Source organism: Triturus cristatus, chromosome 10 (assembly GCF_964204655.1).
Source record: "Triturus cristatus chromosome 10, aTriCri1.1, whole genome shotgun sequence".
Classification (NCBI taxonomy): domain Eukaryota; kingdom Metazoa; phylum Chordata; class Amphibia; order Caudata; family Salamandridae; genus Triturus; species Triturus cristatus.
In genome coordinates, this window is record NC_140593.1 from 157,961,956 (window position 1) to 157,989,196 (window position 27,241).

Below are 27,241 nucleotides of genomic sequence, written 5' to 3' on the forward strand. Positions count from 1 at the left end.
AAGTCCAGGAGAGCCATCCATGCCCGGGCCCATTCGTGCGATCTTTCATTGTCACTGCGTCGAGCCAAGCACAATCTATAAGTCCCCTCACTTCCCGCCCATTTCTCCATTTCCCTAGCCCACCGTAAGAAATTAGGGCCCTGCCGCGCCTTCCAATGAGAAGTAATCTCCCGCTTGGCCAGGACCAGCCCTAGATCAATAAACCTACTGGTGATCTTAGTCTTTGCTGTATGCGGAAAGCCATGTAGCAAGCAGACCCCCGGGCCTACCTCCAAGTCCCTCTCTGTCACCGTCAGGAGTAGCGTCGCCACTTCATCCCAAAACCCTGTCACCTGCGGACAGTCCCAACCATTTTTGTTTGTGTTGTAGATACCTTGTTTTTTTATTTTTTTATTTTATTTTTTTTTTAAACAAAAGCAGAATGGTTGTCAGTCCATCCGCAAAGGAAGATTTTGAAGTACTTCATTCAGCCTATCAAAGTTAACAGTGAGATTAGAAATGTTGCATTCAAATCATGGTAGAAGGCTATATCCATCTCCTTGTTGGAGTGAGACAAACAAAGTATTCCTGGATTAATGCATGCTTCATTGCTGCCATTAAAAGCTCACTTGCTAAATTTAAAGAATCCAGTGCTTTTTTAAACTAGATTATGGATGTCTGAACTGGAATTCCATAATTTTACCGTGGGTGGGTGAGGGCTGTGAGAACTAACAGAAATAACACACTCAGGGGTCCTTATCTGCTCTTCTCCATTTGGTGGTGCAAGAATAGATTTCACAGTGGACACACATGATTCTTATAATCAAGAAAGAGATTTTCGTTGATTGTCTTCTGCCCTGTCAAGATATCTGCCTAAGAGAGAGGACAATTTCCCATCTGCACCCATGTCTTTAGAATGTTAGAACTTTACTCATGCATACTCCACTGCTCTTGCTTTCATTTCAGTTGTTTGAAGAAAATAGTTTTCCTGCGTCTTTATTTTTACAACCCAATTGCCCCTCTTTTAAGCAGCCTTGCACCTTGAGGTAATTATTTGCATTGCTGCATATCGTAATATCTCATATATATGTAATTAATGCATGATCACCAAGTAGGTCAGTGACAGGACCACCCATTGAATTCAATAATTCATATTCTGTGCCTTAACCATGAACTTCCTCCAGCACAATGGCAGCATGCAGAGAGGCGCTGCACTCCTAGTGTCATTTTCCCCAATGGATCTGCCGTCCGTGCTAGTGTTTATAGGAGTTTGTGTCTTTACATTAACATCTTCTCATAGGGGACCCCTGAAACTGCCTCGTAAGCTGGAGGCCCTATTATCATAATGATACTTCAGTCTAAATTTCCCTAACAGACAGCTTATGCTGAAGGTCATTTGCCTCAACATCTCACTTGCTCTAGTTCTCTTTGCGTTTATCCAGATTATACAATTTCTTACTTGTGGCCCCGAGACGTCGCGTATCTCTGGCAATGTAATTTGCAAAGATGATTGATCTCATGCTAGTCTTTCCAGAGCCACTTTTCCCCATCAGCAGCACCTATTAAGTAAATAAACAACAAAAAAATATGTAAGAAGATAAAAAGAGAAAACATATTTATTAAGACATAACCATACATTCATACTGAACACTTTAATTAAAAAACAATTTAGTCTCACATATTTTGAGTGAGAGGATTATTATGTGATAGCCCAGGTGCAAGCTGCGTACCTAGTATGTGCCACTACAATGGTGTGTGAATATTCAGCAAACTTGGAACGTACGCCCAACTTTAGTTTACACTAATTTAAATGGGAATAATACTCCAAATCAGATGTGCTCAAACATGAAATGGGCAATGCAGGCAAAAAAAAAAAAGAGAGCACAATTTTGGTTTCTGTTATAATCTATATTTGTGTGCAACCAAGACCTTGCACCTATCACAGAATAAGGCATTGGCGGGTAGGTTTGTAGACTTCCTTTCTATCCCCCACTCCCTATTCCTGTACTTCCCAAAACCACTTGCATTCCACCTTCCTTTTTAGGTCGAGGGACCATCCGGTCTGCCGAAGGCAGAACCGGAAGTCCGGAGATCTTATGTTTCTGAGAGTGGCTCTTTAGCCCGCCTCTCTTTTTGGCTCTCCTCCATTGGCTGGCTTCCTAAACGGAGGCCAGCCATTAGAGGAGAGAGCCGTCCCTCCAAATAGGCTCCGTCTTTTTCAGATTCGGGGGCGTGTTCCGTGCTGTTCTTTCCACTTTTTAGCCACGCCCCCGAATCTGAAACCACCGCTGCGTTTCTCCGAGGCATGTGCTTGTTTTTTTCTGTTTCTCAGCCTTGCTCTGCCAGCGCTGCTTCCTGTCAGGCTCGGACATGGCCCCTTCTGTACGGGCTCCCCGCCCCCTCTTCCTTTTCAAACAAACTAAGCCGGGAGGCTGATCCTGTGCAGAAAATATCCCTGACATTTGAGGCGCTCCAGGGATACAGCGCGCATGCGCACTTCGCCTCACCCGCCCGAAAGGAAGCTGCCTGGCATAGGAGCCATACCTAGCATAGCCTGCATGTCAGAGCAGTTTAACTTGCAGCGGGCTGCGAGGACAACTACCCTCTGCCTTTGTCCTCTCAAATCTTTTCTCGCTTTTTAAAAAATAATATGAACAACCCGATTTAAGGCTTCTAGCAGCCTCATAACTTGTATCGACAACATAAACAGAATTTGTTTCACAGCCCCCTTAACCTGAAACCCTTGAAAGGTGTTTCATCGCCGTTGTTGGTTGAAGTTTATTTGTGCGTTACTTTTGTGCCTGCAGTCGGAGGCCGCTGTTGGGGTGTCGGACAGAGCCTGGAGCTCGTCGCTTGCCGCCTTAAGTTAGAAGTAACCGGATAGTTGACTGTGCCTCCAAATACATCTGCATTCAGTGTGTCTGAACACTGGATTTAAAAGCGTCGGTTACGTGTAAAACGTTTCTCCTTCATTTGCAATATATTATTTTATGGTTCGGGCATTAAAATCGAGTTTGTCTCATCATATATATATGTGCTTAAGTTGTCAAAGTAATATCTGTAGATGGATTTCGAAAAAAAAATATATTGACACAGAACTTGCTTTTGAAATTAAATGCTTTTTTACTGTGTTTGTGTTTATGCAGTTCTCCGAAAGTTAACCACTTTCAGAAAGCAGGACATATTTTAGTTTGTACTTTAAAATGTATATTTGTGTTTTTTATACACTTATCCGAAAGTTTGCCACTTATCAGAAAGTAGGAAACGGGTTTTACTTTGCACATGAAAGCGTTCAATGTTGTATGTTTATCCTTTATGCAGTACCCGAAATTCGAAAGCTTTGCGTTCTTTTTCTAGACTTGTATATACTGTGCCCTGTCGGTCTTGATGTTTTGAGCCTACCAAGGCACGAGTAGTTTTGCAGAACAGTATTAGAGTGCTCAAACTGGTCATGTGTTAAATGTCGTTTTCCTGTCAGAAGCAGAGCCATGTGCCTGGCAGTGGTAAATATTGGTGAGAGCCTGGTCAGGAGGCGCAGCACAACAAAGGCCGGTCCGCTGTCTGCAGGCGTCTCACTACCTCACTCTCTATTTCAATACCTCACTCTCTCTCTCTCTCTATCTCACTCTCTCTCTGCTAATGCAATAGGTATCACATATGCAAAAAAAAGCTAATGCCAATAGAAATGACAATGCCATTTATTTAGGGATACAAAAATGATAAAAAAATAATGAGCAATACCAATAGCTCTACCTATAATATTGCCGAGACCATTGCATTGTAAATGCTTGTTTCTATCTGATCCTCTTTTTGTCTGTCCCACTATAATCTCACTTTGTACCTCACCTTTTTTGTTTCACAACCAAGACTTTGTCCCATTGACCCTCACCCAGCCATTCTTGACTCTGCATATGTGATAGTACGATGTATCAACAAGTAATATTTAAAGACATCTTTTTGTAATTAGCACATCAGTTGCAAGGCGAAGGAAACAGAGACATAAATCGTTATTGCAATGTATGCCAAGAGCAGTTTGTATTTAGAAAAAACACAGTAGGAAAGAAAAGCACTATATTACAATCAATGTACGTGTAACCTGTACAAACTGTGGACATGTGTGTTCATGATAAAGTGTGAACGGCTAAGGTGACAAGTAAAACAGTGAAGGGACGGCACAAAAGACAACCCAATGCAATATTTACAAAAAACTTTTTTTGGTTCATAGTTAACAAAAATTAGGAGGAGGTAAAATATTTGGTGAACCAAGAAGCATGCGCCAAGTAATAACGCTGGGGGTGGTGGGGGTGGTCGGGGTGGGGGGGGGGGGGGGGGGGGAGGTCGACGACGTTTCAACCTGTTGAAAGTTTAGGTCATCATCAGGACCAGTTACAGAATTGTAAGTGCTGAGGAGAAAGAAGAAGGATGGACAGAATCCGGAATTGTTGGGAAAAGGACCGGCGTCACCACATCGGACGAAAAAATAAATAAAAATCGATAATACCTGCGTGATAGTAGAAAGGTAAGTCCTGGGGAGGCAGCGAGGTAAGTACCCAAGGGCAGAGTACTAAGGGCGGCACGAGGTCTACAGAAATGGCCGAAGGGAGCCCCTGTGGAGGGAGAGGGAGTTAGAAAAGTGGTGGTGGAGTACTGCCACTAAGGAACTAATACACATGAGGCAGAGGAGAAAAACTGAGTAAGAGTGAGTACATGGAGGTACTCGAATCGCTGTACTGATCGGTACGGTGAAAAGGACTCACTGTAGTGTATCGAATAACACTTATTCCAGGTGGGCTGACTTAGATTACAAGGAGCCCAGCAATTTGAAGTGCAGTTGTAGGGTGTCCGGGGAACGACATCAGTTAATGTGGCTAGGAGGAGAAAGGAGGACTGTTAAGGGGATGTGGATGGACCGAGAGTAATACCAGATACAGTCATCGGAGGAAGGACTCACCATAGGAAAAAGAAGCAGGACATCCGTTGGTGCTAAGCGAAGGCAGGCCGGGGATGGACGTGTGTAGAATATAGAAAGACGGGACGTCCTGTGAGCGTCAGGGCGGAGGAGGCGTGCAGTCACCACGTCGGAGGTGGGCGGAATCATGAGTGCCGAGCAGAGAATATTTTAAAAGGCGAGTACAGAGAAAAATTGTGAAAAGGGAGAAGATTCACAGTAACACAAGAATATACAAATATTGCTGTGGCATGTAGATCGTGGTAGTAGAGCGGTTCAAGTTATGTCAACTGGGAAGAACTGGCTTGGCAGTTCGGGCTGGACTGTTCCCATGATGCACAGGGTCAAGCATAATTTGCATATAGCTGGGTCTGAACTGAGGTGGTGAAGTGAGCTAAAGAACAATGATGGATTCAACCCAGATCTGTGATCCTTGTGTTTGAACTGTAAGACGGCTACCACGTGAATCATTTTAGGCTGAAAAAGGTCAACATGATTTACAAATATACAAGGAGGCAGAGAATGTGTCGCATAGAAGCTCACAGTAAATCAGATATTCAGATACATCATACAAAATAGAACAATTAAGCAGGATTACATATATGCAAAGTGGCAAAATATGTGTCATGTAGAAGCCCACAGTTATTCTGGCGGTCAGAGGCAGCCTACAAAATGGAGCTAGGCATGTTTACAGAGGGCCCAAACAAGGGAGCCCAAGTCGTTGTTACATTAAAACAATGCAAACATTTTGGGAGATAAGGGAATAGGTAAAGTTTTGGAATGCAAGGGACTCAACAATGCGATGGAGTCAGTGCATCTCCGCAGGAGAAGGGAATATTTTTGAAATGCAGGGGCAGTAAGATAAAGATAGGATTGTGTACCTAAGAGGGATCATATGCATGTGAACGCATATAGGCTTTGCTATGGAGGTTGACAGCAATCATGGGGCAATACCTTTACAGGATGATAGTGGTGTTCCATTCACAAGGGTATTAAGGCCACAGTCACATCAAGTGATCCATCGGCATTCGCATTTATTCAACAGTTGTTGTAATTTTCCACCGCGTCGAGGCAGCGTAGGTTGATCAATCAATTGCCAGGACAAGTCAGTCTCGCAGTGGCCTTTCTCAAGATAGTGCGTGACTAACAGTGCGGGCTCAACTTTAAAGTGGATGCAGCTTTTGTGTTGGACGATTCGATGTTTTATCATTCGTGTGGTCTGGCCTATGTATAGTAGATTACAAGGGCATCGTATAGCATAGACCACGTTGGTGGAGCAGAAATTGGTGAAAGTCCTCAATTGGTAGATATAGTTACTCACTTTAAATTCTTTGGTATTGGTCGCCAGGGAACAGGCAACACAATTTTGGCATATATAGTGTCCAAGTATGGGTGAGAGACCCATAATGGGACCCATGTCGTCAGGTTTTTTTGGGCCATGTAATGGCATTTACTAAATGATCAGCCTGATTTTCTCCTCTATTGTATGGGAAAAGCAGTGGTTGTTCTGTGTGGGAGCATAAAACATTCCAGTTCTTTTGTTTGATTTTGCACACTTCATTGCTAGAGGAACTGAAAGTGGAGACAAACGGGATAAGTTTGTTTTGTTTTACTTGTCAGACTGTACCAGGCCCGTTCGCGGGCCTTGGGACCAGGCGGCGAGGATAGCCCTGTTGAATTAGTTTTACAAAAATAGTTTTTTCTCTATTTGCAGTTTCTGCCGATCCAGAGAAATGGTCTATATGGGAGGCCATCACGGAGTCCTCGAAGGTGAAAGCTGGAGTAGTGTAGTGACGTATTCAGTTCCATGGGTATGCAGAATAGGGATGTCCCGATTTTGTTGTCGTCAGCAGAAAGAGTCAAGTCTAGGAACGGTAGATTGTTAGTTCTGGGTTCAGAGGTATATTTGAGGTGAGGCTTGGAGTTGTTAAACCATTCTACAAAGGAGTGCACTGTGTCGGAATAACCATGCCAGTGTAAGAAGATGTTGATGTAACGTCGCCAAAAACCTATATATGTTTCAAAAAAGGGTTGTTGGGTGTCAAAATATTAGTCTTTTCAATATGGTGGACATACAGAATGGCAACATTGGGAGCAAAACATGCTCCCATAGATACTCCTTTAACTTGTAAGTAAAATCTATCTTTGTACAGAAAATAGTTGTTACAGAGAGCAATACGGAGTAGGTTCATAATTAACTCCGTAAGAATACAGACAGGTTTAGGTCTGGCATCAAGGAGATTCTGTAGGATCAATAGGCCATCATCATGAGGAATGTTAGTGTATAAAGATTCGATATAGAGACCAACCATCCGATCGGTTTCGGTATGGAATGGACTGTCTCTGCCCAAGTTAATGAGGTCCATACTGTCACGGACAAAGGTGTCAGTACCGGGGACAAATTCCTTGATAACAGCATCTAAGTACTTGCCCACTGGTTCAAGGATGGAGCACAGACAGATACAATCGGTCGGCCCGGCGGATTGGTGGAGTCTTTATGTATTTTGGGAAGTACATAGATCACAGGAGTACGGAGATGTGGATTGTTGAGGAAGGCCAGTTCCTTCTCTGTTATGATGTTCTGCAGTCTGGCCTGGTTAGTCACAGCCTGTATTTTGGATCTAATGTCAGGGAGGGGAGCAGAGCTGGAGGTCCGGTATTGGGAAGTATTGGATAACTGTCTCATTATCTCTGTATCATACTTTTCTCTGTCCATGATCACAATCCCACCCGGTTTGGGTTTTCTTTGAAATTGAGGAGTGCTTGTTTCTCCGCAGGGGTCATGTTATATGGTATATATTCAAGTTCACTTTTGATCTCTTCAACTTCAGCAAGAACCAGTCTCTCGAATGTCACTATTTCAGGTGGTATGCTTGCGGCAGGTGGATGAAAGGGGGTGTAGGGTATATGGTCATGGTTGGGCTTGTCAGCAAAGAATTGTTTCAGTCTAATTCTTCTGAAGAATTGGAGTAAGTTTACTTGAAGAGCAAAACATCGGCTGCGTTCCGTGGGGACGAAGAAAAGACCCTTGCTCAAGAGGGCAATCTCTTGGGAGGCTAGGTTGTTTTTTGAGAGATTAAATATTGGTATTGTTGTCATGTCTACTTCAGGGGCAGTGTTGGATATGTTCATTGGGGAGAGCCCCACTGGTAGAATTTCCAGTGTGTCTGGCGTTCTCTTGAGTATTCGTAGTTGGCCCTGGATCTGCTGCGTCTGCAGCTCACATCTAAAAAACAAGCAGGCAAGGGGGGGGGGGGGGTAAGCAGGCAAGAGGGGGGGGGGGGTTGGGTGTTCTGTCGGAGCTGCCTCTCTCTCCAGGGTCCGACTCTTCCACCGAGGTTTTGTAGAATCTGAGAAAGGTATCGTCTGGTTGATCCTGTATCTATCCCAATTCTTGGTTTGTGGTGGGTGATATGGGGTGGTGTAGGATTCTTCACTTAAGTAAGGGTATGTTTTTACTGAATCGTAATTCTTGATATCTTTTTGCATTTTGTTATTCTGTTCAAAGGAGTTGAAGGTGGCTATAGTGTTATTAATTTTCTCAAGCAGATTTTTGGTATCAGTCAGTGTGCTATCCTCAAGTATGAGTTTTTCCAGGGCCGCAATTTCTTCTTCTATTTCTCTGCAGCTATGTTCAATCGTGGTATCAATACCAAGGACAATACAATGCTGTGAGCAACTAGTTGCCAGATGGCTGAAGCCACTGCGGAATTTGGGGTCCTGTGTAAAGATAGCTGGGGTGTTGCGGATCTGGAGGCCTAATGGGATGATGCTAGATTTCAAATATTCTGTCAGCATGCGAGCATGGAAATCACTGCAAATGTGTTTTTTCTTTAGTTTTTCAAGTCTGTCAAGGAGAACTCGTGAAGTGCTAGGCGCCGATGTGGTGGGGGTAGAAAAAGAAGATAGGACTGAGGGACCACTCAAGATTTTTTTTATGTATTCATCGGGATAGTTCAGGGAATCCCTGGGTGTCATAATGGATAGATTAATTATGCATTACGTGTCAAAATGACATATGAATGAAGGTCCAGTATGGACAACTCTTGCAACCCAGCGGTTGCTAAAAGTAATAAGATAGTAAGATTACAACAGGTCGAAATGCGATCGACCCCCACAGTACAATTACTAGGCTCATGCTCCATGGTTCACCAAATAATTGACCTCCTCCTAATTTTTGTTAATAACTATGAACCACAAAAAGTTTCTTTGTAAATATTGATCGTGTGTTTTCTTTTGCTCCATCCACTAGCTGTTTCACTTGTCACCTTGCGCCATTCACACTATCACGAGCACACATGTGCACAGGTTTGTACAGGTTACATGTACATTGAATGTAATATAGTGCCTTTCTTTCCTACTGTGTTTTTTCTAAATACAAACTGCTCTTGGCATACATTGCGATCACGATTTAGGTCTTCCTGTTTCCTTCGCCTTGCAACTGATGTGCTAATTACAAAAAAGTGTCTTTAAATATTACCTGTTGAGGCATTGTACTATCACATATGCCAGTCAAGCATGGCTGGGTGAGGGGCACTGGGACATAGTCTTGGTTGTGAAACAAAGAGGGTGAGGTACAAAGTGGGATACCTGTTGGGAGATTGCCCTTTGTTACATACACTACCCAGGTCTCAACTGGGTCAACAGGTTTCCCCTGTGGCTTGATCTTATATGTGATAGGACAGAGGTCCTGAGAAGCCAGATGTGGCCACATCACAACAGAAACCCCAAAGACAGAGCATCCGTCACTGCTAGATCTGGAAGAATGGAACATACCACAAAGTAAAGGGGAAAAAACGTGGAGAAGAAAGAGAAGAGATTATGAAACAAAGACCGCTGCTTCCTCCCCAACACATACAGACTGAAAATAACTGGCCACTGCCTCACTCAGTATAACGCAAATCTGAAGCACCTAGAAATGGCAATACATGCAAGATTAAGCAGGTAAAAGGGGATGACATGAAAATGAAAGTATTTCGTATATGCGGATTTTTAAGATCTCATACTGTTTGTCATAGTGAGGTGCTTGATTGTGAAACAATTTGAATGCTTGATTTGCACATCAGAGTGAAAGAATAATAGTCATAAAATACCATAGAATGAAAGTATATGCTGTTCAAAGCAGTGGCGAAACAGTCTGCAAATATAGCTTGAATCATTAATTTGTGGGTCTGGAGTACAGTGTACACTTATTTCACAGTCATGCTTTGAACATTTCAGTTAGATGTAATGCAAGAGAATGAGATGATGTTACAAAAGGGGGGTTTGCTTAGAACCAAAGTTTCACCAGGTTTGCCCCACTGTCAAGTAGGAAGAGTAGGACTACTTTATTTAAAAGAGGAGCTGGAAGAGTTCACTGTTCTCTTATGTGGAATGTACCTAAAAATTGATCAACTGAATTGTGAACGTTTGTTACGGGGTTTCGGTCTTTGATCTAAGATGATGGGTGAGATAAAATGGATGTATTGGTTAGGAATCTCATAAACCAAGTAATTTAGTCAGCCACAAGGTGACTAAGGAGGAAAACAGGATTCTTTGTTTATCTGGGAAACCTCAGGGCAGAGCATTTGCCAATTAGCTGTTTGTGGCTAGTGTTTATGTCCCACTGAGAAGAGAAAAAAAAGCAAAGGGATATCAACGAAGGGTTAGCATTTGGGATGATAGGGGTATGAAGGGTTCTGTTGGGCGATTGCAGAAACTTCTTTCGGTTTGATAAAATATGAAGCATAGAGTAATTGTGTTAATTTTTGGCAGCGTGCACCTTTGGAGAAAGAAGCTTATTGGGAAAGTAAGTCAAAACAAAATAAAAACTGTGGCAAAGGCAGAAAGTAGCGATAAGAGCCTGCATAAATGAGACAGGAAGAGTAGGGCTATAGAAGAAAGGTGGAATCGAGATGAAGTATTGTTGGCATTCGGACAGTTTACTCTTTTATGTATTTATTTTACACATTAAGCACTGCACGTAATGGAAGTTATCCGGGTGTACCAGTGTTAGACATATTCACTTTCATCCCTAGTTGTGCAGTTGTTTCATCCAAGTCAATATGCATACCTGTTTTCAGGCTGCACAACTGAGCGAAAATACACTTACATTGCACAGTATACACTTCGCAAGTCTCCAGGTGCTGTTCAGCAGATTACCATATTATCATCACGTAATTTCTGGATTGGTCAACTAGCATGATTTTTTTTAGTTTTTAGGTCTCGCCAAGACATTCTGTATTCATGTATGGATTTGAAGCTCCTCCCACTCTGCCCATCTTTTCAATTGGCTGTTGTCACTATCCTTTGTAAATGTTGGCTTATGATTTGTTAATAGGCTTATTAGTCCCTTCCTAGTACCTCGCTCTCTTCCGTTACCTCTTATGAGGAATGGCCCTTTTACATGTGTTGTTAGTTGGTAAGCTTTATTTACAGTTTGTCAGCACTATTTTCTTACATGACTTTTGCCTGTCTGCTGTTGCATGCAGGATACCGCTCCCACAACATAATTTATTTATTTTTTGCAATGAAGCAAACTTGGACTTTAGCAATAGCGGCTGCGCATCTTGTTTTGTTGTGCGCGGCTCGCCCAACTCTATTTTTGCACCATTGTATTTTTCTTTTGGGCAGCGCAGCACGCTTTAACAATAATGGTCGCACAATTTTCTTTTCTTCTCTGTAAGCACCAATGGCATCTGCATCCCTTTATTTTCAAAGCGCGCAGCTCGCCAAACTATACTTCAATATTTTATGCTTCCAATAAGCAGTGTGGCACTGGGGGTGTGCAGCGCCGCTTACTAAAAGCATAAAACATTAAAAAAAAATAGTTTGATAAGCTGCGCCTTTCTTTTCTTCGGCGCCGCTTAAATAGGTCTCGCATTTATTAAAGTTAGCGCTGTTGGCGTTGAAAATTACAAAAATGTTTTGCTTTTTTATACCAATCGCAATAGCACTACGCAAATATAATTACTCCATTGCAAAAAAAAGCACACAAAAAAAACATTGTAATTTTCAACATCAACAGCTCTAACCAAATGTGAGACCTATTGCATTGTAAATGCTTGTAACGCTTGCCTTGAAGGTAACAAAAGGGAGTTCACATCAAGATTACAGTGCAAGTTGCCCTGGATAAAAATCAAGCGACGGCCTTTATTTCGAGAAGTGGGAATGTTTTTGAGTGGGTCAGTTTTTAGAATGCAGAACTGGGCTATCAAAGTACAAGCAGTCAGACTGACTATAGAGCCTCACGCCAAGGGAATCCTCCTGAAGTGGTCACCCACAAAATAAAGAGTTTAGAGGGAATGACCAGAAGTCGCCATCTGCTGCCACAGAGATCTTGCAGTGGAGCTGGCAGCGCCCAGTGCAAATCACCTGGAGTGGTGACGGGTCGTTTTGGTCACCAAGTGCTGCTGGAGCAGTAGGAGGAGGAAGAGTGAGGATGGGCAGCTGGACCCGTTAGGCTGCTCATCTTAATGACCACAGCAAGGCTGTGAGGTCATAAGCAGTCATGGGGTCCCCTGTTAAATTTTTATTGTGATAGTGGAGTCCTGCCACCTGACTCACGAGGAACAGATTAAAGGGGGGTGGAGGGGGGGGGGGGGGGCAGTGAACAAACCAGATTTTTCCTCACGCTCATCTTTTGCACGACTGAAGAACCACGTGAACATGTGCTCCCAAGTGGCCTTGCCGACTCTGGGAGATCTGTACTTTATAACCATCTTTAGGAAATGAAAGTAGCAATCAACTTTAAGTGCGAATGACTGAAAACTAACCTAGAGGAACTCAAAGGGAAATCAGAAATGAAGCGAAATAGGTTCAGGTAGCTAGCAGCAAGTTATTTCGCAAGTTTAGAAAATGTGCGTTTATAAAGAATTCAAAAACTGTACAAGAACATTATATCTAAAACAGGAGCAAGAAGGGAGGAAGGAGATAACTTCACCAGGACATCAAAAATCTGAGTTCCCAGGATTCAGCCCTTATATAAAAGGGATGATCTTAAAGTTCTCATGTATAATTTTCTGAGGAATACAGTTTTGGACCCAATGTTTTCCTACTTTCGTACCCGGTTGTTTTTTATTTGCTCAAACATGTGTATAATATATGTCTATAAAAAAACATAAGTAAACCATCAAACAAATGGGTGCTTAAGTGAAATACCAGGGACTGTGAAACAGGCCCCAAAGAAAAAAATAACTATTTTGTAATTTGCTTTCCCTATGTGTTATATACAATGTTCACTCATTCCCAGATGCAACAGCTTTCACTGTTAAAATATGATTGGCTCTGCAGTAAGTCTGGTTAGCATAACAATAGCTATTTTGAAAAAAGAAATCCTAATGGGCCACTGATGCCACAAGAGACACAAATAGAGAAACAAAGAAAGTGGTTACCTTTTTCTTCATGGCAGAGCTCGGCATCCCCCAACTGTAAACATGAAATAGACATGTCACCATATACGTAGGATGTACCATTAAAGCAAATCAGAGCAAATTTATCACTAGAACAAACTGTCACAAGCAGAGCAAGCTCAACAGGTTTCCGGATTATAATTACTAAGCAGGAAACATTAATGCTGAAAAACGTTTTATCCTTTCAAAGTGGCAATATTTGTATGTTCTTAAAACATTAACTTCCAAGGTCCATACATTTATGGCTTTTCAGTTTCTCTTTGTAAAGAGAAAACAAAAACAGACTTGTAAGGACACCAAAGACGATTGCTGGGTTTCTAGGCACTGGATCTGCGGTACAATTAAGTGGGAGGAGTCACTCAGCCACTAGCATAGCATTCACTCTGGCAGGGACTGGAGAAGTAATTTCCACAAGACCAATGTCAGTGCTGTGCCTAGAGTCAACCAGTGACTCACAAGATCAGACATGTTTTGTGAAAATACTTTTTGACATTTTTGTACATTTAGTAGGATGATCCAAGACCCAGTGCTTAATTTGTAAAAATATAAGCACCAGGACCCTTGTCAGGAGGCACTGCAGCTTGCACCATAAATTGCCCCTGCTAGAGCCGCTAATGACAACACCAACACAACTAAAAACCATCAATCTCTTATAAGTGTGACAATTCAGACTATTCCAGTCCCCAAAGCTATAAGAATGGCCTGGGTGGCAGGTACTAGCCATTGTTAATGTATATTCAATTAATAAACAGCGGTTGTTGTGCTCATCGCTAGATTAGGCAGACAGTGCCATTATGAGGCAGGCTGTCATATGTGCTGGTGCTGACAAGGAAATGCCGGTGCCGAGCACCGGAAACAACCAGCTTAAATTAAGCACTGTAGAGACCATAAAAAATGGAATGTTTGTTTCGAGTTCTCGGTTGTGAATAATACCTAGAATTTAGTTAGGAGTGCTATACAATAATCTCCTAGGAATGGTTATGATCACCACCACATTAGAAGCGAGAAAAACTCAAATTAAAAACATCTAGGGCTCGCACATTATGTTTCTCTTGTGGGAATTTAGGGAACTTTCATGTACTATGTACTCGCTCAACATGACCCAATAACCTGCAGCTATTCCCGCATCGTGTAACATTGACACCAAAGTGGGATTTGGGGTGTTTCCATGGGGACTGTCTTCCTGGCTGAAATGAAGTGTTCTTCACTACGCAAGTTTGAGGAGGAAGGCAGGTTGGAAGGGAGACAGAGAGGGAATGGTGCTGACGTCTCCTCGCCAGCATCTCTCCCAGAGTTACAAACTTATACTGTGTTTGTTTTTAGTATTGGTTTGGGTATGATTCCCAGAATACACTGTTTCATGGTATTTTGCAGATCTAAGTTTGTATTTGTTTTCAACTTGTTTATTATATTTTTCAAATATTCTATTATCTCAGGGCACATCCAAGTCATATGCAAGAATGCAGCTTTTTGTTCTGGACACCATGGGCATTTCGAGGTCCTGTGAGGATACATCTTACTCATTTGGCAGAATCACCTAGGGGTGCACCCAAGTTTGCATCCCACTGCTGCCTGCCCACCAATGGTTTCTAATGTTATTGCAAGCTTTATAGATATGGAAAATTATTTCCACCATTGCCCAGTTTCAGCAGTCCCACCAATGGGAAGACCAATCTTAATGCAACTTTCTATCAGGAATGAGATCTTCTGTGTTAGTCAAAACGCTCAAAACATTACTCTTTATTCAGTATTTCTTGTGTGGTCTCTTCCACCCCCATATGGTTTGTAAACTCGGTGTGCGCATCGCCTATATGCCCCAGGAATTAGTTGCACTCTACAAATACATATCATATCATTCACATTTTGCAGCAAATCAGGCGGAGAATTCTGGACAACCTGTATACTTTATTCTTTTGCAACAAGTCCATCAGGAAATTGATTGCATACATAGCTTAGTTTTAAAATGGAGCTGGTACCATGGTGGGAAATGTGCAGGTCAGTGAAAAATGGATTAGGTTACAAAACTGCTTCTAGTAACAGAAGGGTACAAATTAAAAAACACTGACTTGGTTATCGGTGTGATACTTCTAGAACAGCAACAGACAAGTTAAGAAGCCTAAAATTTATTTATGTTCATATATGCAACTGTAATTAGAAGTTCAGTTTTGGCATCGTTCGGGTTGCATCTAAACACACTATCTGCCATGAATGAACCAAATGCTTCAAATATCAACTGACCATCGTTAGTGTGTGTGAGAAATTCAACAGCAGGCTGGCAAATAAGTCCAGGAAGCACTGGGCATAAATACTGATTTTGCAAATGTATTGCGAGAGTAGCGGTCATGAAACAATTATGCAGCTCTCTTCCTCCACTAGACCGTGAAGACAATGAAATATTGAAGATCTTCTGGTTTCTATATTTTTATGTACTATGTTTAATGGAATAATTAGTCAAAAAATAGTAGATAAACAATCACACTTTTCTTTAATTATATTTCAAAACACAATTTATTGAAGCAAGTCAAACATATGAAAATGCATATACAGAGTGTACATTTTCAGGACTTTCATCTAAGTGGTTTTGCCATGTGACCCATTTTGAACCCATTGTGTAAACCCCAATGACATCAAACGAAGGTGGTGAGTCAACAAAACCTCACCATATTTCTGTCAGATTTTTCCGGGGTGACTTGAAGTGCAGAATTATCTAGATTTATAAGAGAATAATTGGGAGGAAGTGTGACCCCGGGTAGGAACGAGAGATTCAGCTTAACTTAAACCATGTAGTGGCAACTCAAAATACCATTGAACAATTAAGGTGACATATACCACCAGCAAAAGACTCAAAGCCTAATTTAAAGGCAGGGCTGACAAAAATCAGGATCCTACTCCTGCAGTTTTACTCCTGAATTTTGTGTTTTGCGGATGTACAAAGCTCACAAAAGCAGAATCTGATAGACTGTCAATAGTACCTGCACTGGGTAAAATTAACTCTGGGATTTTCCACACTGTGAAAAGACCTAGAGCCTGGAGGCTGAAGAGGGCCCCATGGAGCCCCCTCACTAGGACCATGCCACTGCCCCTGCAGCTGGCATGCACCTGTGAGGTGAAACAATGACCAAGTCGACATGGCATACTGCCTGCATACCCCTCAAGCAGGCCTTACCAGTCCTAAAGCAGGGTGCACTATATCCCAGGTGTGGGAATATCTGCACGAGCAGATATGCCCCTACAGTATTTGGGTATATTCCTTAATATTGTAAGTGCCAGGGAAGCCATAGAAAGTACATGGGCTGGGAACTTGACAACTCGAGTTCCACAGCATCATGATGGTTTCACTGAACCCATGAGTGTTTGGTACCAAACAGCTCCTTATAATAAATTCACACTGGTGTCAGTGTGATTCATTAAACCATGCACCCAGAGGTCTCCTCAGAGGGGCCCCCTGAAAACCTACCAACCCTGGTGTGGTCTCTGACCAGCTGTAGGCAGCCAGACACCACCAGCCATGTTTCTGGATCCCTGCTGCTCTCTGGGACCAGAAAACAATGCACATCCGGGCAGAGGTGTCACATCTCCTCCCCCAGGATGGGCCAGTGCTCGAAGGGAGAAGCTTAAAAGGCCTGCCGCCTTTGTAATGAGATACCCAGCCTCTGCTGCTAGCAGCAAATGGCAGTCCCTGGTTTACACCCCTGTGGATGGTAAAACTGGCAGGAAAACCAAGGAAAATAGGACGTGTGCCCACTTCTACCAACTCCACCCTTAAGGTGGGGGAGGGTGGTGAGGTGAAGCACATCTTTCAGTCCCTGCCATCCTGAAGATGGGGGTTGGGAAAGCTCCAATCAGGGCTAGGTCTATGTCCCCTCCCACAGGAGGGTAGCATAATACAGTTTGTAGTCACCCCAGGTAAGGTGCCCATTGTCCCTACCTGCTACTCCCCTAAAACACTCCTAAATTTAGTATATAGGTGGCTCCCCCAGACCTAGAAACAAGATCTGCGATGACCTAACAAGAAAGAAGATATCCCTGCAGAGAAGACTGAAGACAACAGCTGCCTTGGCCTCAGCCGCACCAGCCTTTCTTCTCCAGCTTCTGCGAACCCGAGACCTGTCATGCAGGCACCAACCTCTGAACCCTTGGGAGGACTGCTGCCTTCAAAAAAGACACCAATCTCCTGTGGACAGCGGACCTGTCCAGAAGAAACAGACTAAGAGCGCCAGATATAGCTGGAACTGGGATCCCTACCTACTCTGCACCGGACACCCACGGCCGAGTCGGAGTGGCTCAACTGTGCAGTGAAGTCTCCCCAGTGATCCTGACCTCGTGTCCAGAGTTGACTGACCTCACCTGATCTTCACGGCAGCGACTGCAGTGAAAATCAAGAGGCTCCTCTCCGACCGGCTCTGGTAAGAAGACTCCAACGTCAAAAGGCACCCCTGCACCCGAAGCCCCTGGGCCTTAGTGAGCTGAACTGAAGGTGCCCCTACGACCCCCGAAATCTCTACTTACCTATTGCTGTAGTTCATCTCCCTCCTGCAATCTCCGGTGCCACATCTGCAGGCTGTTTGCCAAAAGAAGAATCCCCATTGAAAAGCATTTGGAGCCGGATGTCAAAATTGCACCCTGCACCCGGCTGCCCCTGTGCTTCTGGTGGTGTATGTTTGGTGCTGCTTTGTAGCTCCCCCACACCACTATGCATCAACCTAACCCCCAAAGCTTGGCCCCTGCAACTGATCCACTTACCTGAAAGCAGTGTGGTTCCAGGCACCCCCAGTCTCCAATTAACAGCATTGGGCCGAACTCTTGATTTTGACCTCTGTACCCGGCCGCCCCGTGCCACTGCTGGTGCAGTTTTGGTACTCACCTGACCCCTGATCCTTGCTGATTTTTGGTCCCGAAGACAAGAGTTGAAAACTATTGAGAACAGTTGAATGTTATCCTATGGGGAAAACCAATATCGCAGCTGAACAGGTAAATAATGCGCTTACAAGTGTCCATTTTACAAAGTGAAAAGTATTTTTATTTAAAAAAGGCACCTACCTCATTGCTCGAGCCTGGACCTGAGCTGGAACTGTCAGAGCCTAAGCCGTACTGCACCCGCACCTGCACCCGCAAGACCAGTACCGCCACACGAGAAGAGGTTGCAGAGGCCTTCAGAACAGAATCAGACAACCTACCACCTAGACACCGCACTGGTAATTTGCTTAACACATTTCTAAACACTTACAGACTAAGGTCCGCACAAGAGGTACAAGCGGCAAACCACGCTATGATTAAAGACTGCCAGGAAAAACCCAAATCAACCATTGACCACATTTGTATGAGCTATTGCCTTCAAGAACAAGTGCTAGAAATTCTAAAACCGGTACAGCAGACCAGTGATCACCTCCCACTGTTCACAGCCATTTCACTGCAAACGGCTAGCCTTAAGACCAATATTCCCCTGGGCGCATCTAATGGGGAGGAAGTACACACGCTCCTAAGTTGACTAAAATTGAATAAAATCGACACATCTGGCCTGGCAGCCTGGAAAAACAATTGTCCGACACTCAACATAGACTACGTTGAGGGGAATATACCCGTGAAATGGTCAAAAGAGGTGCCGGAGCTGTATCACCTACTGCTAGGCACAAAACTAAACCATCGGCCAGAATCCAAAGAAAGGGTGTGCTGCCAACATGAGCCAAGGTGTATAAAAAAAAAACTAAGCAACAAGGCATTGAGACAAGCCAACCGCAACTACAAACGTGTGAGTGATGAAACAGGACTCCAAAAACGGCTGACAGCCAGGAACACGCATAGAAGAAACATATGGAACTTCAAAAGGCAACAAAAAGTTTCCCAATAGCTGCACATCCACAGTCTTTTAATCCCAAGCAGACAAGCAGAATTTTGGCTGTACATGAACATGCAGTCCGGGCACGGCCACGAGCGACGAAATGGCGTTCAAAGTCACACATTGATCGACAATGTGAAAACATTTTACTGCAAGTCTTTTTACAACACCCTTCTAATCTATCAATGATCATTTACAAGTACGAGCCGGCACAATGTTACTGGTAACAAAATCATGGCAAATCAAAGAAGAGACAAGCAAACCTCTTGATGTGTACAACCGTGTGCTAATATTAAAGAACATCAGAAGCAACTGAGCCCCAGGGCCCAATGCACTCCCTGGACATCTATTCAAAGAGGGCCACGTATTCTGGGCAACTATACTCAACCCGTTATACAAGTTCTGTATGATTAACTCAACAATCCCCAAGGCCTGGAAAGGCTTCCTACTACAACCAATCCATACAAAAGGCGACACTGGAGATCCAACCAACTACAGGCTGATAGCCCTTCTGGATTTCGAGGCAAAGGCATACGCAAGTCTTCTCTTACAAGATCTACAAAACTGGGCTAATGAGGATGGAATGCTACCAGTCTACCAATCTGGCTTAAAGGCAGGAGCATCAACATTGGATAACATTCTAGCCCTAGCCTACCTGGTAGACCAGTCTACCTGGGAAAAACTTTGCCCCCTTTTTGCATGCTTCATGAACTCCTCTGCAGCGTTCGACTGTGTAAATGGGAACTTACCCTGGCAAAAATGACAAAACTGGGGGATCCGAACCACGCTGCTGAATGCCATCATTGCCCTCTACACCAGAACCTGGGTACGTGTCAAACTAACTGGGAACACCGCAAAAAAGAAGGTATACACAGACCGAGGACTGAAACAATGTTGCGAATTGGCACCTTTACTTTTTAACTTCTATACTGCAGACCTTGGCAAATCAATATCAAAAGCCAACCCAACATTGGGATGACCAGACTGTTCTTAATGCAATACGCTGATGACATGGTCTTAATGGATCACACGAAGACTGGCCTGCAAAGAGCACTGAACGTATTAAGTACCTAAAATGATGAAAATGAATTGACAGCAAACGCTAGTAAAACAAAAGGTAGTGATCTTTGGAAAACATGCTAACAAACTCAAATAACTATGGAAAATGGGTAACCTGAAAATAACTACAAGTATAAATGTCTGGGGGTTTGGAATAAGAGCAATGGCCAGCCAACAGCACATATTGCATCTATAGAATCAAAAGCCAAGGCAGTGACGTACGCCCTCTGTAAATTCAACTCCAAACTGTGCAGCCCAACAACCAAGCCAATTCAATGGTTATAAAAGCCAAGTTGCTTTTCTCAATTTCTTATGGGCAACTAATCTTTACTGGGGCACTGATTAACATCATGGAGTCTTCCAATTGCCAAATGTTATGCTGATTTGTCCAATAACCACAGGACAGCAATATGGAAAGAAAATAAGATTTACTGGCGAAGCACAACCTGCTGTCAGACCACCTCGAGGAGCCAGCAGCAACGGACTCAAATTGAGTGTTGTCAGCCTTACACTCTAAACAAGAAAACAAACAGGTAAAATTCCATCAAAAATAAACTCAAACTAAAAACGAGAGAGACAAGCTAAAATAGGGAGAAAAAAAACCCTCTAATGAAGTAATACAGTAACGCTCCATAGGCTGGAGACATTTCACGTCCTCACATAATCCTGCAAATAAGAGGGTGGCTTTCAGATTCTAACATCACCCTTTACTCTGGATCTACACTCATTTTCCGTTACTCCACCCGTCTCTCAGACAGTTGGTCCAGCACTAAATCTTGTTCCCCAGAGCTACGATTGCACGCAACTTCATCATCCAGCATAAACATGGCTCTAGAACATCCTTCATCATTTTCACTCTTAGCACTCTCCCCTCCTCTCCGATACAAAGCTACTCTATGCAAATTCCACCTTTCACTACCTTCATTGAACACAAAATACTTTCCTACCCTCTCTATGCGAAAAGGTCTCTTAAATTTGCTCAATCCACCCTTTACTCTGCCTGATCTTATTTTGGCCCAATCACCTGTCTTGAATTTGGTAAAGCCATTTTCATGAACATGCTCCCATCATGAGTTGAAAAGGACATTTGCGAGTGACACTATGTATGGTGGTATGATATGCCCAAATCATGTCATTCACAAGTCTTGTAGATTGACCATTCAACAACGCAAGTTGAATTTTGCCTTTAACTAATCGGTTGGCCCTCTCCACAATTCCATTGTCCATGGGATTGTAAGGAGAGGTGTAAGAATGTTTAATCCCACACTTCGAGAAAGGGACACATTTCATTGGAAGTTAACTGCGTCCCATTAACAGTAAGCAAAGTGCGGGGGACACCTTCCTCATCAAAGATCCTCTCCAAAACAGCAATAGTAGACTTGGTTGTTACATCTTTCATGAATTTAACTATTAACCACCTAGAATGAACATCCAGTAGAACAGCAGCGAACCTCATTTCACCTGACAAAGGGCCTATAAACTCTAGACAAATAGTGCTCTAAGCCTTCCCAGGATCAACGATCTGACCCATGGCCCTCTGGCTGCACATTTTTCACTCGCCTTAAAAAAACCACAACCTTCCACCCACATTTTTGACCTGGTCATCCATCCCAGGCCACCAAAACTCTTCCTTAATTCTCCTGCTGGTCATCCCCCGTCATAAATCCCCCTCATGAGCTATTCCAAACATGTGAAATCTCAAGCCAACAAGAGGCGCAAAGTGATCGCCTCTCATGATCACATCCAATCCACTCACAGACAATTCATCCAACACTTTCCAAAAAGTCCTAGCTGCCATAGAGACAGTGCTTTCCCTCAGAACTCCCTTCTTGATCATTACCATTGCTTCTTTTAACACAGTGTCCAAACGCATTTCCTACTCCCATTGCGACCGAGTAAAAGCACCAAGATCGCAATCCTACACATCATGAACCAAAACAAGAGCCTCTTCTAACTCCAGACTCTTCACAGCATTCTTGTCCACTTGTGAATTCTTCCACCCATGTATAAATTCCATGTCATAAAGGTATTTTTGTAATCTGGATGCAAATCTGGCCAAACGCGCAGACTCTTTGCCAGCACCACCCGCAGATAAGATCTTGATCAAAGGTTTATGATCTGTCCTCAAAACAAATCTCATGCCCCACAAATGAACATGAAAAAAATTCTGCACCCCACGTCGCAGTTAGGGCCTCCCGTTCAATCACAGAATAATTCCTCTCTGCTTGCGTGAGAGTAAGCGAAGCATAAGCCACAGTCTTTTTCTATTCCATTTTGATTTTGTGACAAAACTACCCAAGCCCTGTGGCACTAGCATCCACAGTTAATAAAAAAAATGACATACATTTGGTATTGAATGATGCTAGGATACCTGCATTACATATTTCATATTTGATATTTTCAAACAAAACTTGTTGTTCCTCTTCCCATGTATACTTGTTGCCCTTGCGTAACAGTTACCTTAACTTTTCAGTTTTATCAACCCCCTTTACAAATTCAGAATAATATTCTACGAGACATAAAAAGGATCTTAACTTGTCTTGATCTTTGGGACAAGGAAAATATTTTATTCCCTCTAATACGTTGCATTTGGGTGCTATTCATCCGCTAGAAATTGAATAACAAAAATATTCCACATGTTCAGTTAAAAATTCACATTCATCTCGGTTTACTGTCAAACCCACTTCCTCAAGCTTCCACAACACTTGTCTTAAAATAGCGTTATGCTGTTCAACTGTCTTCCCCGAGACTAAAATATAGTTTTGAAAATAGACAACACCTCATATGCCTTCAAAGATGCTTGCCATCATATTCTGAAACACACTCTATGCCAACGCTAAGCCGAACGGCATGCAAGTAAATTGGTACGTACCCTTAGAGATGATGAAGGCTGTCAATGCTATAAAATCAGGGTGCAATTTGATCTGATGATAAGCAATCCTCAGATATATCTTAGAGAAGTGCTTCCCACTACCCACCAATTGCAAAAGCTCATTGATGTTCGGCAGAAGAAATGTGTCAGTCAGTATGTCGCGATTAAGTTATCTCAAGTCGATGCAAAATCTCAGGTGGCCATCGGACTTCTGTGTTATGACTACCGGAGAAATTCATGACAAGGCTTCCACTGGTTCTATAACTCCCTTCTTCAACAGGTCTTGCAACAGATCTTTGAGACCCTCTCTCACTAATAACAGCACTCTCCTGAGTTTATGTTGCACTGGGATAGCATCACGCTTAAGAACAATTTTATGGGTATCCCTTCACACACCGCAGTCTGTCTTCGAAAACCCTGTGCGCATGCCGTAAGATGTACTTCAGCTGAACATCATCCACCACCATGACTTGACAAGGTGACCTCAGATTTTTTACAATATTAAGGTCATACTGGTGCATCCAACCAAGAACGGTGGGCCATCTTTAATAATTTAAACTGTGCCCTCAGTACTCCTTGTCCCAAAACAAATGGAACTGGACATATATTCGAAAAGGTCTATGGATTGACCATGGTTACCAACAGGATTGATATCTTTGGCTTCCAAAGAGACATATTTCCACAATTGTTTGAACAATGATTCAGGAATTATGGTGAACATGGATCCTGAATCGACCACGAGTTATACCTCCTGTCCACACACCTTAAATACAGCTGTTGTCCTTAATCTCGTTGAATCTTCAACAACCTCTGAAGTTATTCTATTCAAAGACTCATCCACCACCAATATTCTCTCTCTGCTCATTTGTTAATCACCACACTGAATTTAGGTTTATTTTTGTCTACTGTAAATCCTTGCTTACACATGTGTAAATAGTGACCCTTACGGCCAAACTTCCTGCAAACCTGATCCAAGGCAAAGCATCGCTTTGAGTCGGATGTAGGATACTGACTCCCACAATGCATACATTATCCACCCTTGCCCCTAGTAGCTGTACCAAACACTCCCTTCATGTTTTTCTTTGACACTACGCTGACTTCCCCATCTTCTTCCTTGAAAGAACATACTAAATTGGCAACTTCCACGTTATTTCTCTCTCTCCTCCCAAACTCTTTGATACACTTTTGGGATTCCTCAATGACTTTTGTCATGTCCACAGCTTCCTTCAATGAAAGATCCTTGGCAGCCCAAAGTCTCTCCTGAATTTTCCTCCATCGACATTGCACAATTAATTGGTCCCAAATTAGTTCCTCAGTCATTACTCCAAAACGACATTGCAGAGATATTTCACGCAACCTGGCGACAAACTCTTCTATTGATTTGTTATCCGCCTGAGGACGAGTCTAAAATTTGTATCTTGCCATTACTAGATTAACCTCTTTACCAAACCTAGTCTCCAATCTTTTTATAGCTTCTTCATAGACATCATCCATAGGTTGACCATTGGGACCGGGGGCTACAGGTAGATATTTAAAAATGCGTTGGCCTTCACTACCTAGAGCACTAAGCAACAATGCCTTCTTTCTTGCCGGTGAAATGTTATGGCCATCCAAAGCGGTAATATAGTTTTCCAATATTTTCACCCAGTCCTCCCACGGTATTGTCGGTGTGCCAGGATGAGCTAACAAGCATTTGCAATGCAATCGGTCTCGCCTTTGGGACCTTATATGTATTTACCTATGCAGCACATTCCTGTGGGTACAGCAACATTTACTGTTCTATTGTGCACGAAGCAGGGAAAGGGTGCAGTACCACAGGCTGTCACTTGATGTCCCTTTTTGAAGTAGTAGGTTGCGGAGTGAAGGAATCCATAGCTGAAACACATCTGGCTAAAGTGAGGCATTTAAGAAGCTGCATTTCTAAGGTCAATACTCTGTCAAAGGCCATGAAAGTGTTATTGTGCAGACACAGACTGCCCTGTAGGCCGCTTCAAAGGGCTTAGGGGGAAGGGAATGGATGACAGCAAAGAAAGATACAGGGAAGAAGGGGACACACTATTATTGCATAGTTCTTCTTTGTGCATAGCATCCACTAAGGCTGTTTCATAGCACTAAGTGCAAAAATGGGAAATAAGGAAGTTAGAACTTGAAACTGGATGGTGTGTATAGAGGAGGCAGAGACAACAGTTGATGGACAGAATGCAGAACAATGTCACACATTCACCCCAGTACAGAGATCTGGGTCTAAATCAATCGTTTTTTTTGCTCACCATGCCATTCCAGTTTGAACCCAGCCATATGCAAATCAGTCTTGACCCTGTGCCTCATGGGAACAGTCCAGCCCGAACTGCCAAGCCAGGTCCTCCCTGGACTGGAACCAAGCATCCTAGGACCGGTTTCGGGGTTTTACCCCTCTTCAGCCAGGATAGCGTCATTCCAGTGGCATGGAGAGCACGGGACTCACATTCTGAGCAAACCCGTCCCACTCGGGGTGACAAATGCAGAAACAACAGTTGATGGACAGAATGCAGAACAATGTCATACATTCACCCCAGTACAGAGATCTGGGCCTAAATCCATCGTTTTTTTGCTCACCATGCCATTCCGGTTTGAACCCAGCCATATACAAATCAGTCTTGACCCTGTGCCTCATGGGAACAGTCCAGCCCGAACTGCCAAGCCAGGTCCTCCCTGGACTGGAACCAAGCATCCTAGGACCGGTTTCGGGGTTTCACCCCTCTTCAGCCAGGATAGCTTGATTCCAGTGGCATGGAGAGGAGGACCAGGAGTGCATAGCTGCCAAGTTTACAAGTTTTATGCGTGATATGCCACTCCAGCCAGCTATTTCTTTGAATTCTTGGACATGTAGTCTGGTTTTAGAATGGAATACACAGGACTACATGATACCTGGACAAAAGACAAGCTGCACTCCGATGGTCTTTAACTCATCCTGTAAAATGGTGCACCATGTTACGTGCAGAGCATCCACCTTGCAATGGCAGAGAATATGAAAGGGGCTGCCTGCTCCTCCTGCATACCTTCTTGGAAAAGCAAGATTCAGTGATTCAAGAGAAAGTGTATCCAAAGGTGTTGGCAGGCAGGCAACTCTATGTCACACCTTTGCTAAGTAGGACCTGTGTGCCAGACTGGATATGGCACAGGTGGCAAACCAAGGTTTCAATGGCTCTAGGCAAAGCAAGGAAAAATAGCCCTCATCCCCCAGTTTGAAAAAAAAACCTGTAATTTGTATACAGTGGCCCCTCAACCAGCAGGCCCTCGTGGCATTGCACCTGCTGCACTATTCATAGCTGCCCCTGATGGCAGAGCAGTAGCCATTTGTAGCCGTATAATTAGACAGAAAATGAAGAAACCTGAAAAAATAACTCTTGCAAGTACTCCGGACATAATGGTTCTGGTGATGAAAATAACTGTTTTAGCTATGCAGAACATGGTTCTCTTGCTCCACATTTTATTCTCATCTACTGATTTCATCTCTGACTTTGGTTTGGGAGTCATAGCCCAAGACGATAATTGATAAAGCAATGTATTTAAACATTTTAATTGCTTCACAAAAATGTAAACAAAGTAAACAACAATTTAATTCATCATTGCTGAAGCACAGGTTAATGCCACATTTATTTTTTCATTATATTGCTTTTATCAAACAATCTGCTTATACATGCACAATTACTGAAAAACGTAATAGTTGACAACAGTGCTAGCTTAATCTTTATGACATGATAACAAAAGATGTGCATCCAACAAATTTGTAACTATCATTAAGGAATAAGCTGATCTCAGAGTTTTGCAGGAGGTTACAACATCACTATATAAACACAGTAAAATTGTGGATTGCAATGACGAAAAGGGTCGTCCCAATTCAGATATGATTCATCAGTATTATAAAAAAAATACATATAAAAAATGTAAACTTGTAAGAAATATGAAGCTTTTTCTTTTGAATGTACTAATTTGATGAGTTATTGTAAGTTTAACAACTCGCATTAGTTGGAAGGAGGCAGAAAAAGGGTAACTATCCAAAGCAGAAGGAGACACAAGCAACAAGGGACGGGGAAAGGCACCAGCAAAAAAAAAAAACAACAAAAAAAAAAAAACACAAGCACCTTATTCTGGAGCCAGTCGCTTTCAGCTGTACT

At 43.0% G+C, this 27,241-nt stretch overlaps 1 protein-coding gene across 1 annotated transcript in view; it reads right to left on the bottom strand.

Annotated features, from left to right (window-relative positions):
- The window catches only part of LOC146789130 (ras-related GTP-binding protein A), a 150,972-nt gene that overhangs the window by 109,677 nt on the left and 14,054 nt on the right, over window positions 1-27,241 (bottom strand). Inside the window, exons 2-3 of the mRNA XM_085630703.1 lie at window positions 13,300-13,333; window positions 1,439-1,538 (exon numbers count right to left, since the gene is read on the bottom strand). Of these exons, the coding sequence (XP_085486829.1) occupies window positions 1,439-1,538; window positions 13,300-13,326 (127 nt within the window). The 5' untranslated portion in view covers window positions 13,327-13,333. The remainder of the gene's footprint in view (window positions 1-1,438; window positions 1,539-13,299; window positions 13,334-27,241) is intronic.